Source organism: Nomascus leucogenys, chromosome 9 (assembly GCF_006542625.1).
Source record: "Nomascus leucogenys isolate Asia chromosome 9, Asia_NLE_v1, whole genome shotgun sequence".
NCBI classification, from domain to species: domain Eukaryota; kingdom Metazoa; phylum Chordata; class Mammalia; order Primates; family Hylobatidae; genus Nomascus; species Nomascus leucogenys.
The window spans coordinates 17,274,552-17,289,247 of record NC_044389.1 but is presented as its reverse complement, the minus strand read 5'-3'; the positions used below and the strand labels follow the sequence as shown (position 1 = coordinate 17,289,247).

Genomic DNA, 14,696 nt, shown 5'->3' with positions numbered 1-14,696 from the left:
AACGTGGTGTATCTTTACAATAACTACTGATAAATTTTTAAAAATCTAACTATGACACATGCAACTAAGTGAATGAATCTTCAGAACATTACATTGAGTGCAATATGTTAGGTGTGAAAAAGTATTTACTGTTTGTTTAATTTTATTTACATGCAATGGGCAAAAAGACAAATTTAATCTGTAGTAGCAGAAAGTTGATCAGAAGGTACGTGAGTCTGGTCAAAGGAGTTGAGTTGACTGGGAAGTGCCACAGAAGGACATTTTGGGATCACAGAAATTTTCTTTATCTTGATTGTGGTGTTGGTTATGTGGACGTATACATTTGTTAAAAACTCATTAAACTATACCTCAAATGGGTACATTTTAATGTAAATTTTACTTCATACATTTTATTTAAACATTTATCAGTTTTTCTCAGTTTCAAATGACTAGTTACTGGAAGCAATGACAAGTGCTACTCAGTGACTGCTAAATTTATTAGTGCTATGAATGCCAGATTTTCAGCACAGCAAAACCTACAAATCCCAGGATTTTTAGGCAGTATCTGGGCAATAATATATATGAATAATGTATATGAAAGGAAGAGGGGATTCTCAGATATCTTCAAGTCAGTGGAATGCTTAGGTTTCACAATGCCAATCTGGTGTGACATTTACTTTGTTAAAGGAATTTACTCTAAAACAAATTAAATAAGCCCAGATGCATTCCTTTAAATTTTAGTTTTAATTCATCATTTGTCGAAATATGGTTATCAATAATGCATGCTTATAATATGAAGAATGCTTTATCCATGTCTTATTTTTCATATTACATAACATTCTTATTCTTTTAACAGCTCCAGGAGAGCCTCAGAATATTTCTTGTAGAAGTACAGCTGCACATCAAGGAGTAATTGCCTGGATTCCCCCTCAAAGATCATTTCATAATTTTACCCTCTGTTATGAAAACAAGACAGGTAATTTGTGTAGAATTTAATTTCATCAGAAAAGAGAAATCAAGAATTTGAAAGTACTAGAAATTTTGATTGAGCCAGTGAGCCACAAAGCTCTCTGCTAAGAGACTGGATAGGCATAGTATACTCCCTGATCTTAGAATTGCTTCCACTCATTCAAAGCTTTCCAGCCCCAGAAATGACTAAAATCCGGAACATTCTAAATATTTGCTTGTCCTTCCTGGTCTTAGTTTAAATCTTTGTGCTCCAAAGCCTAGAGACAGAAAACCTCTGGATGACAATACTCATTTCTGTCTTGCAAGTATTATGTAAGTGATTTGAATCACTTTGAACTTATCATTCAGCCTCCTAAACAAACCAACAAACAAGCAAACCCCTTGTAAAACTTGTTTCAGCTAATAATGCAGACAAAATGTTGGGTGAATAAAAATGAACATGGGCCCATGTAGCCACTGAGGCCAGTTTGGTGTAATCTTGGGAGCATAGTTCTAAGTTTAGAATTAGACTTCTGCAGAAGTAATGCAATTAAAAAAAAAAGAAGAAGAAAGAAATGTGCTATGACTAGTTCACTCATGAAATGTTCAAATGAGATGCTATTTAAGAGAACAAATATCTTCTGGACAATTTAAAGGATCTAAAATGTTTGTAGAAAATAACATCAGTGGAGTATCTCAGAGCAGCCTCAATGCCTGGGATAGCCCTTTCTCTATTCTTTTATCCATAGGTTAAAATAGGAGTGAAGTGAACCTCTTATAGAATTCTGTCACTCTGTGCTGTGGGGAAGGAACCAGACATACACTTCAAAACTTGAAAAGTGAAAGACTACTTTTCTTCATTATGTTATTTTATATTTTAATGGCCTTTTTTTGCTAGTGTGTTTAGGTCTTAATAATCAGATTATTAAAGCAAAGTTAAATATGTATGTAGTTTTCAAATTAACATTCAAAGGCCAAGGAAAAGAAATATATAGTATATATTTGAGGTTATGGCAAATTTAAAAGTTAAGTCTATGGGGAAGGAAAAATGGAAATTCCAGGAAGATAAAACAGCAGAGGTACTGTCTGCCTCATTGGACACCTCTTTTACAAACACTTTCTGTAGCTTCTATGAGAACACATTGTTCGTTTTTTTTTCTCTTCTCTGAATCTTCTATTCACTATCCCTTGCTGCATTCTTCAATGTCTACACTCTCTCTACTATAGAGTATTGTCGATGTCAGAGTATATGGTAGACATTTTATGCGTTTATGACTCTTTATTTATTTATTTTTTGAGACGGAGTATCGCTCTGTCACCCAGGCTGGAGTGCAGTGGCGCAATCTCGGCTCACTGCAAGCTCCGCCTCCCGGGTTCCCGCCATTCTCCTGCGTCAGCATCTCTGAGTAGCTGGGACTACAGGCGCCCGCCACCACGCCCGGCTAATTTTTTTTTGTATTTTTTTTAGTAGAGACGGGGTTTCACCGTGGGCTCGATCTCCTGACCTCGTGATCCGCCCGCCTCAGCCTCCCAAAGACTCTTTTATATTTTTACACAGTTTTTTTTAACTGCATTTCCACTGTATTTGCATAATTAGGGTAAAAAGGATGTAATGAGTTAGTAGCAACTCATTACAGCAACTAGCATGGGTCCTTCTTATTGGGCAACTAAATAGTGTTACCCAAATTTAATAGCTGTCCACATAGAACACTTAAACGGGATTGAATGGGTGAGAAGAGAAGGCTAGATGATATCAGGCTGTGTGTTTTCTTTTCTCCAAAGCTGCCGATTGGTGACTGAATGCAGCTTTGGACCATGCCCTGACACTGCATAAAGGGCTCTTTGGAGCCAGCTCTGCTCTAAACAGCGTACTCTGCTTTTGTTTTCTCCTTCATCTCAAACATATACCTCTCTCCTCTCCCATGTTACCTAAGGCAAAAAGAGTTGATAGGATTATAGTATTGTTAAGGCAATTTAACTTTTCTCACCATTTTAAATAAAATTACTATTAAAAATCCACAGGAAGAAAGTCTATGAAATTTGCCGTTTGTATTACTTTTTAATCAGATATTAAATTTCACTTCATTACTTCACAATTTAATTTTTTCAGTGTCTCTAAAAGAGAGGGATTAAAAGAGGAGAAGAAATGCAATTGATATTAATTTAGTTTTCTTCATTTAGAAGGTATTTTTTATTATGTATTATTTGAAGATTTTATCAACTATTTTAATAACTCGATGGAGATGTGCATACATATCTTGATAGTTCATTTGATGAAACTGAGGTTAACAGAAAATGTGATAGATGTTCAAGTTCAGTAGCTTGATCTGTTTTCTTTCCACTCTTGTTTTTGTTTGTTTGTTTGTTTGAGAGGGAGTCTCGCTCTGTCGCCCAGGCTGGAGCACAGTGGCGCTATCTCAGCTCACTGCAAGCTCCCCCTGTCGGGTTCACGCCATTCTCCTGCCTCAGCCTCCCTAGTAGCTGGGCCTACAGGTGCCCACCACCACGCCCGGCTAATTGTTTTGTATTTTTAGTAGAGACGGGGTTTCACTGTGTTAGCCAGGATGGTCTGGATCTCCTGATCTCGTGATCCGCCCGCCTTGGCCTCCCAAAGTGTGTTTGTTTGTTTTTCCTCACATTTTTAGAGTAAGATATTTTGGAGAACTGCAGTTTTATCTCATTAACTTAATGATGGCAAGTGACAGTGAAGCTTCTTGGTAATTGGGGAATTGGAGAAGAGATCTTTTGTGCTTTATTGGATTTAAAGGATTATTTTTCAAAAGTTACTGAAAGCAATAGGCACCTTTCAAGACCACCATGATGTTGCTGGAAATTATTTTGTGTAATGCCTGTTATTTTTTTAAGAAAAAAAAGCGGAACAAATTGCTTAATCTCTTTGTGGCTCAGTTTTGTCATCTGTAAAATCAGATGATACTGAGTACCAACTAATAGTTGCAGTGATGGTTAAATTAATTATTTCATGTATACCCCTTGAAACAGTGCTTGGCACATACAGTGAGTTATTCTTTTTTAAAATCATTATTGATATTATTATTACTGTAGCTCTATCCAGAAACGTGTTGCCACTCTAATCATCCTCTTTCCTGATGTCACTTGGCTACCCAAAAATAGCAGCAGCTGGTGATTTTTTTACTTAAGTGCTAAGTCTTCTGCCTGAGTGAGAAAACACACGTAGACACTGTCCTACCTCTCATATCCCTCCCCAGCCAGAGCTGTTGTCCTGATCAGGTTTGTCCCTAAACTCAAAAACATTCCTTCTTTCATTTGTAATGTTTTCTTTCCTCCCTTACATGTATTCAGTTCCACTTACCTTTCAATGAAAAGCTGAATTCCACTTCCAGCATGAAACTCCCTCATTCTCACAGCTCCCATTAATTACTGTGGTGTCCAAATTACTATGATAGAATCAACCTAATGACTGATGATCAATTGGATTCTGCATCTAACATTCAAAACAGTAGCTAATACCGATGTTCGGTTTGGAGATTACATATCAGAAAAGGTTTTCTAAAAAAGAATTATTCTGAAACATGCAACTCAAGACTTACAGTACACAATGGGGGCTGTGTTTTCTCAGAAACAAAAGACATCATCTTCACAAATGAGTCTGAACTTATTAAATATTTTGTGTACTAAATTAATGATATAAAACCATAATTTTTCAATATTTAATTTTACCAATGATAATTGAGTTTGTTCAATACACTGGCTGATAATTGTAGGTACTTTTGAGTATCAAGGATGTACTTATTTTTCAATCACTCAATAGTTTGGAGTCCACTTGGAACAGTGTGATGTAGAGACCAAGTTAGGTACGTGGTAGTACTGACTTTTAATGACTTACTAAATTTTTTTCACATTTTTCCTCAGGAAAAAAATGCCTCAATCTGCGTAAAAACCTGAGAGAGTATAATTTGCAAAATTTTAAACCTTATACAAAATATAATTTATCATTACATGCCTACATCATTGCAAAAGTGCAACGTAATGGAACTGCTGCAACATGTAATTTCACAACTAAAAGTGCTCGTAAGTTATATGTTTTAATGCTTCTTTCCATAAATGGTAAAAAGCAAGGTATGAACTTTCTAGCCTACAATATTTCTATCTTTATTCTAGCAAGCACATTTACCTGGCACATTTGTTAACATCTAGGGCTTATAAACATGTAAAATCAAAAAGTTTAAAAACCATTATCCTGGATTCTCTCTCTTCTTCAGATATAGTCATAGAATTTTAAGGACGAAGCATAAAAGCACCTTAATTGGTATCAGTTTGTAAAATTTCATGCAGTTAAGTACTTAACCAACTTAGATTAAAACATTCACTGTTTGCTGTTGTCTTTACTATCTGGAAACATTAATTGTAATCAGAAACCTAACAATGTCTCATAAAGCATTAGCCTACTAACCTCTGTTCACCTGATAAAACATTTCACAAAATGTAATATTTTATTAGCATTTTCTTCTCTTCGTTACCCTCAACTACTTACTATTTTATTTTATGTCACATTATTCATTTAAGATTTCCTTTCAATGGCATTTGGTTCTTGACACTAGTATAATCTCTCCATAGTTTCCAGGCCCAAAGTTAGATCTGCTTCTGGGGCACATGTTAACCTCCATCGAGGACAGGGAAGAAGAAATGCCCTGTTTTAAGGCAGCATCTATAGCTCCAGAGACCCTAATGGGCACTAGACTTGTGAAGAAATATTGTGCTATTTGGGGCTGAATGTAAGACACTTTTAACGTCATTTAGGTTTTGGTTTGAAAAGTGCAGGTCCTGGAGCTCTATGCTTTTGTTGTTTTCCTGAGTTTCTATATCACAGAAAAAGAAGACAATGTGTTTCTGTTCCTGAAGAACCCATCTAGGTATTTACCAGGATAACATTAGCACTCCAGGAAAGGAGGGTCTGGATTGTGTAATAGGCCTTGGAGGTTTCCCAGTCAACAACATTTTTCCTCTCCTCTCCCTAAACTCCTCCTCTTCCCCACTCCCCTCCCCTTTTCTCTATTCTCTAATTCTACACACTCTCCTTCAGGGATTGCAATAACTCTCGTGGCTTCATGTACAACCTATATGCTAATACTTACTGAATAAATGAGTGATTTATTTTTCAGGGTTTTTATATTGTTTTTTAATTTATGTACTATCATAACTTCCTCATTTATAACCCCCAAGCTAACACTTAAAATACTTTATACTGTATCCAAGTATTGTCAAGTAATTTACATATGCATCTATTAAATTATTAATAACAAATATTTCTTCATTTTGATAGCTCCAAGCCGGGTCCAGAACATGACTGTCTCCAGGACATCAGAAAATAGTATGAGTGTCAAGTGTAGGGCTCCCAGGGACCTTAATGGCCCCAATGGACATTACCGTTTGGAAGTTGAAGCTGGAAATACTCTAGTTAGAAATGAGTCACGTGACAACTGCGATTTCTATGTAAAAGATCTTCAGTATTTAACAGACTACAGTTTTAAGGTAAAAGCATGCTCTCTACATTACTATAGTACCAACATACATTATAATGATTGATTCATAGTACTTAAATAACTTTAAGACCACTGCTCACATGAGATTGAGAAGCTCTGATATGTAATGGAATCACACTTAAAAAGTCTCAAATATTTGACTCTAAAATTTTTATTCCTATAGGTAAAGTCAGTGGTTTAAAGCAAATGTTTCATTGGAATATTTTAGAACTTCAATATGACTTAATTATAGCTAAATTAATGCTTCTGTGTTAAGAAGCACAACATTTTATGCACAACAGATTATTACTTAACCAAATATACCTTTTCTTTACTTTGGCTTTTTATCTTTATTAATGTGGAATTTTTCAATTGCAAAATTTCACAGGTACCTTGAGGTTAGAAAATATTTGAAATAAACACTAGAAAATACTAGTGAGCATACAGAATTTAAAACACTCATTATCTCACTGTCTACTGATCATATTTTGTACATAGAATTTCATAATATATTATTCACATTTATATACATTTAACACATGTATTATCAACATTCTTAGTACACAGTTTTCAAAATACAGTTTTAAAACAGTATTTTTAATATATCACTATATCATGCGCACCTTTCTATGTTAAATATTTAACTACTATGTAGTTTTTAATGCCTGTATAATATTCTATGTATGGCTTTATCACATTCTATTAACTATAACTACATTGGTCTGTAATATAAACAACATTCCGATAACACACTTAAAGCAAAATTTTTGAATGTCTTTAATAATTTATGTTTCATAAACTCCTAAAAATGCATTTATTGGGTCAAAATGTATTTTGAGGTTTTTTGAATATGTAACTTTTTTTCTATAAAATTTACCAAATTGCCCTTGTGTATCAGTGTATGAAATGACTGCTTCTTGAGAGGCTTAGCAACACTGAATATGCCTTTCTTTTTCTTTATTTGGTGGTTGAAATATGGTATTGATATCTTTATTTTAATGAAGTTTCTTTACTTATTGTTCTTTGTGTTATTCTTTACCTCTTTTGTACAGTTTTCTCTGGAGAAATGCCTTGAATATTAATGATATTAAACTCTTTGTCACATGCGTAAAAATGTTATCAGTTTATAATTTGCCTTTTAGTTTTCTTCACAGCACTTTGTCTTACATAACTCCCCTTTTTATTTTTAAACAAATGTATCTGTCACTATTATATCTGTTAAATAGAAATTTCCATAGTTAACTTTTTAATATGATGTTGACAAACGGCTTCATATTCTTTTTTTGTTTTGTTTTGTTTGTTTGTTTTGTTGTTTTTTTTTTTTGTTTTGAGACAGAGTCTTGCTCTGTCGCCCAGGCTGGAGTGTGGTGGCGTGATCTCGGCTCACTGCAAACTCTGCCTCCCGGGTTCAAGTGATTCTCCTGCCTCAGCCTCCCTAGTAGCTGGAATTAAAGGCACCTGCCACCACACCTGGCAAATTTTTGTATTTTTAGTAGAGATGGGTTTTCACCATGTTGGCCAGGCTGGTCTGGAATTCCTGACCTCAAGTAATCCGCCTGGCTCGGCCTCCCAAATTGTTGGGATTACAGGCATGAGCTACCATGCCCAGCCCATGTTCTTTATCACTTAAAGGAGTGTTTTTATATTTATAAACTTTTTGATTTTGTTTTTGAACTGGAAATGTAGGTTGGATTTTATTTATTTTTAGGGCATTATGATAGATGATGCCATAGTTGTGATGCCCTGGTGTGATTAGTTTATATGATGCAAAACCATTGTCACATTCTAAGAGAAAAATCCCTGCTCTGTCATTGTGTGTTACTCTCTCAGTATTATTGAAATCAACAGCCTATTGTTGTCTTTATTAGTAGATATTCAAAAAGGAGATCATTCAGTGAGTAGAGATGGTGCTGGCATAGGTGTTGGATGACATCATTCTTATTAAATTTGGTATAAAGGTTACGCTGATCTGATACAACACACTGCTTATATGTTCCTGTTTTTCTAAATCATGTAACTTTTTAAAAAATTTTTACTATTATTTTTTGAGAAACAGTCTTGCTTTGTCACCCAGGCTGGAGTGAAGTGGCGTGATCTCAGCTCAGTGCAACCTCCGCCTCCCAGGATCAAGCGATTCTCCTGCCTCAGCCTCCCAAGAAGCTGGGATTACAGGCATGCACCACCATGCCTGGCTAATTTTTGTATTTTTAGTAGAGACGGGTTCACCATGTTGGCCAGGCTGGCCTAGAACTCCAGATCTCAAGTGATCTGCCCACCTTACCTCCCAAAGTGCTGGGATTACAGGTGTAAGCCACTATGCCAGGCCTATATTATATAACTTTAAATAGTATAGGAGTGATTTGTTCCTGAAAAATTTGTCTTCATTCCTTTCATGCAGAGAAATTCTTTAAGACTCATTTATATCTTCTTTCAATAGGATTAGTCTTTTCAGATATTTTACTCTTTTTGAGTGAGTGTGCCATATATATTTTTTCAAAGAATAGTCAACGTAAAAGAAATATTTTGTTATTGTCACATCATTGCATATTATACTTTATTTCCCACTACTTCTACAGTGCCCTTTAAGCTCCAGGTGCGCTGGTTTCTCTATAATTTCTCAGAGGCACCTAGGTGTTACTCTTTTTAGCCACCTCCTTCCATGCTCTTCCCACTTCCTAGAATATGCCTCTCTCACTCTTCGAATCTTATAAGTTACTCTGGAAAAATATAGGTGTACATCATATTAAAATACAACCTTAACATTCAAAGTAGGAGATAATTATTCAGTTTTGAATTCTCTTCCCTCAATCTTCAAAAGATGGTTTTTGTTTTCTTTATTATACTTGCCATACCTTCTTTTTGTGCTTATTTCTGTCTCCATTATCATGTTTTGCATTCACTCCTTCATGAGAGAGCAGTCATTTCAGCTTTTTCACTATTGTGATCGCTGGTTAATAAATTAATGAAGTTGATTTATTACTATTACTTTTCTTTTCCGTAGATTTATTTTGATGCTCTTCAGGTGGCTTTCGGATTAAAAGTGTTTTCTTCCTTGTAATTTTTTTTCATTTTTATAAACTAAAAGAAAAAAAAGGCTGTAGATTGTACTTTGATAAAATTTTGACTGTAACCCATGTCTATATCGTTTTTCACTAATTTCTGAAGGCCTTCACATGAAATGTGATCAATGATTCTTAAAGTAAAACATTTTGATTATTGATGATTTCTAATGGGTCTGTAGTTATAATTTGGAAGAGTTTTTAATATATCCATTATTTAAGAGAGTTTTTCTACATTTCTGGTGCTTTAATTTCTTATTGCTACTAATTATTAGCTTATAAAAGTTAATTGGCTTTTACAATTTCTGCCTTTTAGGATTTGTAGAATAATTTTTACAGCTCTATGAGTGATATTTATGAATATTCTGTGAATATTGGGTAAATTATATTTTCTCCATAGGATAAAAGCTTATTTGTCAGATTTATTATATTTATTATTATTCTCTTTTAATGATATTATTCAAATATATTTTAGTTAAATTTTTTTGGTCAAAGATTCTTACTGATCTTTTGCTCCTTTCATTTTCCCTGTATATGTAAATTGTTTTCACTTTATTTGTATTACATTTTATGAGACACAGGTGTTTATGCATTATACTTGTATAGTAAATTTTACTATATCTCCATTTGCCCTTAAAAAAATGTATGTGCAGTTTATGCATAATTCTAGTAAACAGCTTATGGTTGAATTTCCTTTTTTAATTAAATATTAGCCTATTAATAGGGAATTTTAACTTTATGAATATTTTGATGTATCAGATTTTATTTCTTCATCCAGTTTCATTGTTTTAAATAATTATTTAATAATTGTTTAATAACTATTAATATTACTATTGCTAAGTGAGATATCTTTTTGTCTTTTCAAATATATTTGACAACATACCAACATAACCTTGAAGTTTAAAGCAAATCAGCATACTTTTAATGTAAATAAAGATAATATAAATGTTTGATGAAACATTTATCATGTATGAAAGATAATATAAATATTTGAAAGATAATATAAATGTTTTACATTATGATATATAAATTCACATTAGAAAACTAATTATTTTATTTTTTGTTACTGAAATTCAGGCCTATTATCACAATGGAGACTATTCTGGAGAACCATTTATTTTACATAAATCAACATCTTGTAAGTTATCACTGGGCTATTTATTATATATATAAAGATATATATTAATGCTTATAAAGCTATATTATTTTACACTTATAATCACATTTGATTGTTAAATGCTTAAATTATATCTTTTCCATAAATATAATATTTTTAATTGTCAGTAAAACCATATATATAGGTAAATATATTTAAATACAGTATCTTAAATTCAAGTTAAGAGATTCAATTATTAAAGGTTTGTTGAATTCATAAGAGGATTTATATACCCAAACTATTAAATTATGTTTATGTTTATGAAATATCATGTTAGTAACAGTTTTTGTACTATTTTAGATTATCTATTTTATTCTGTCTCTTAAGCATATGCTTAGCAGAAGTGGGCCTTGGATACAAGTCTGCCTTGATTTACCTAATGGAAGCTAAGATAAGCACTCCCTAATAACAATATAGTTATATAAATGTTTATCACTGATATTTAAAATATTTTCATCAAAGTAAAGGTGTACATGAAAAATTACTTAGAATTAAATTTCATTATAATAATGAAAATAACAGCTGCATGTTACCTTCCCCACCCACGATTCTGTTTGCCAGGCAACCACTTTTAACCATTTCTATTTTTGGGTCTCCTTATAGTTTCCTTCATATATATAAACAATATTGTATACTGCTCTTTCTAGAGTTACTAACATTACCAGTTGATCTGAGCCTATGGAGGAAGGAGACCTAGTACTCTATTTTGCGCTTTCTCTACCAGTTAACGTTGTAAATAGAATTATTTAAGCCTGTATGTACTTCGTTGTCAGCAACTTCTAGGTCTTTCTATCTTTGCCACTTCTAGTTCTTCCTCTCTTACATATGCACATATGCATGTGCACAATCACTGATATGAATGCAAAGTCAAAAGAGAAAATATAAAAACAGCTTATTTTCCAAACTGCTTTACTAAGCCCTCTGCAAAGTTTTAGTTCTTTCTGCTCAGATTTATGAAATAAAATCTCCTTGTGTGAAATGTCAAAAAAATCCAGCAAGATAGCTTTGATTTTATTTCCACATTACCTTTTTCTTTTACAATATCTTTATAATAAAAATGACTTCATTGACTCTTTCCTATTAAATTGTAAATAATTTATAGCAGTCATAGACTCAGCTGAACATTCACACTCAATTTCACTTGGAAAGACACAGAACAGAAAGCACAGCATGCTAGCAAGGGAGCCTGGCAGCGGGAATCCTTGCAGCAGTGCACACAGCAATCCAGCTACTTTTCTTATGCACTCTCAAAGACAACTGAGATATGAGAGAATGAGACCACATGTGTAGGCGTAGGAGCTGCATTCCAAAAGGAATCAGTATCTCTTATACTAGTTCCATGGGCGTAGCTTCCAGACATGCCAACAGGGGTGTGCTCAGTTATGAGTGGGCACTGCACTCAGGGAAACCCAAAGCTAGTACTTCCCATGAGGACAATAGAGTTCATACATAGCACTCCCTGTTCAGGTGTAGTTTAGCAATCAAGGGTCATTTTGCCATTAACAATGTTGTCTGGTAACCAGTTAATATTCCACTTTTATCAGGTTTCCAGGTCAATGGAGCCAAAAAATTAGCCCTCATCCCTTTTCCACAAAGGAGACAACATTGTATTCACTCTTTGCTCGCAATATCATTATCCTAAGAGATAAATAATATAGTTTCTTTTAAAATAGTGATATGTATTCCAGGAAAGGACTTGGGCTGTGAATTGCTAGGGTACAGCTACTAGGGATGTGTTGTTGGGTTTCCCCAGCATAACATTCCACCACCTGTATTTTGCCATCATTGTCAGTTGAACTCCTGGGGACCCTTTCTTCTTGCTCTTATCTGCACTCTCACATGCCATCTTGAAATATTGCCCCATCAGTTTTCTGGCTTAGATTTGCTGTATCACACTAGTTATTTTTTTTTCCTTCTGATTTCACTGATATGTGTTCTCTAGTGTAAGAAAAAAAATTCTAACTCTCCCATACAAAAAAATATTTTTATTCTACTGTGGCACTTGTTCAGTATATCGACTAGGTATAAAATTCTAAATTAAAAATTTAAAAATTTAAAAATTATTTCTGTCTTATTTTCCTGAATCCAATTATACATTCTAATTCCATCCTGATTCTCTCTCCCTCTCTCTGTTTTTTTTTTTTTTTTTTTTTTGGTCTGTTCCCAAGTTTTCCTCCCCTGGAAATATTAGGTTTGTCTCTTTATTCTTGGTCTTACCTGAGTTTTTTGTTTGTTTGTTTTGTTTTGTTTTTGTTTTTGTTTTTAGAGGGAGTTTCGCTCTTGTTGCCCAGGCTGGAGTGCAGCAGCATAATCTCGGCTCACTGCAACCTCTGCCTCCTGGGTTCAAGTCATTCTCCTGCTTCAGCTTCCCGAGTAGCTGGGATTACAGGCATGCACCACCACACCTGGCTAATTTTTGTATTTTTAGTAGAGAAGGGATTTCACCATGTTGGTCAGGCTAGTCTTGAACTCTCGATCTCAAATGATCCGCCTGCCTTGGCCTCCCAAAGTGCTGGGATTATAGGTGTGATCCACCGCGCCTGGCCCTGAATCTTTTTCATTCATTTTTTCTGGATGCTACTGACCGTTGTAACCTGAAGATTTATATATCTGAGAATTCTTTGCTCCACTTTCTTCCCACAGTCTTTTGTTGAGTCTATTAGTCATAAAACTCATAAGTTGACTTATTACTTTGGCATTCCCCTTCAGTGTTGATGGTTTCCTTAAGAGCTTGGTTCTTATTGATAGTCTAGTCATAGTCACAGTGAGACAACAGGAAAGGTTGATTAGATGTTCTGTGGTCCTTAGAAGATCTTGGTGACTGAGGAGATTTCCTATGATATTGCTGATTTATTTTTTTCTGATATCATTCATTATCACCAAAAACTAATTAATCTCCAGAAATTAATCTCCAGAATTACTCTACTCCTTGTCATATGGTAAAGTGTGAAAAAGTGGTTCTTCTCACAGTAGGACAGGAAGACAGGTGTCCAACTATTGCATATGTGGACAATTACATTGTCCTCCTAATTTTAGTCCTGCGCCTCATCCGTTCCCTGTACTGAGCCTCACTTTATTCTGAGTCTCTCACTGCTTTCACTTAATTTTCCTTCTGTCTTCTCCTCCCTGGTAGTATTTTTTCAAGAAGATATTTTTTGTTATTGTTGTTGTTGTTGTTATTGTTTTTGTAAATAGACATTTGACTTCCGTGTTCTGACCCACGATTCACATTTACTGCATATGTCACTTTCAAACCTGAGACTCAGGCATTCTGAGTAAATGGAATCTATTCCTTTGATTTAGGCTGTGGCCTCCTTTCTTTTATTTTCTACCTTCCACAACTTGTTGAAATTGCTTTACTTCTAATTTCCCTTCTCTCATTTTCTCTGTCATTATAAATCTATGGCATTTTCAGTTTTTTAATATTAGCAGAGTTCCTGGAAAGAAGGGGGAAACACATGTGTGCTTAGAATGCAAGCTTTATCCAAAGACTTGGCTATTTTATTATTAAGTTTGTTGAGAAAAGTCTGATGCTGCTTAATATTTTTGTAGAACTTAATCTAATTATTATGGGTTGGAATGCTAACTTATAATCATTTGCAGTTTCTTGCAAAATCTCGCTTCAGAGTATTCTAGAAGTTAGATGTTGCCTCTGATGAGGTTTTTATTCGCAATATCTGGAAAAAATCATGCTGATTGATATATGCATACTAGTAATCACTGGTATGGATTGACAATTTCAGTGAAAGGAATTTCAGATAGCAATAAGACAAGGAACACTTTGGGTCATTTTAGGAGTCTATTGCAATAAGAACTTCTTCCCTAAAAATGTTCACTGCAATCCACCTATATATTCACATTCATCTATCCCATCCATCTTTATATATGCCGGCAGTATAAATACCCCTTTAAAGGAGATAAAATTATTTCTATTTTATATATGAGGAAACTCAAGTTTGGATAATTTAATCTATTTGCCCTATGAGTCAAAGAAATGACAGAGCCTGAATTCAAGCTCAGGTCTTACAGTCTGTATCTGAAATTATTTTCAAT

General features: G+C 34.2%; 1 protein-coding gene across 1 annotated transcript in view; it reads left to right on the top strand.

Moving 5' to 3' along the window:
* Positions 1–14,696, top strand: part of PTPRC (protein tyrosine phosphatase receptor type C) — a 118,659-nt gene that overhangs the window by 73,276 nt on the left and 30,687 nt on the right. Inside the window, exons 13-16 of the mRNA XM_030818694.1 lie at positions 836–955; positions 4,819–4,977; positions 6,230–6,438; positions 10,565–10,625. Coding sequence (XP_030674554.1) covers positions 836–955; positions 4,819–4,977; positions 6,230–6,438; positions 10,565–10,625 — 549 coding nt within the window. The remainder of the gene's footprint in view (positions 1–835; positions 956–4,818; positions 4,978–6,229; positions 6,439–10,564; positions 10,626–14,696) is intronic.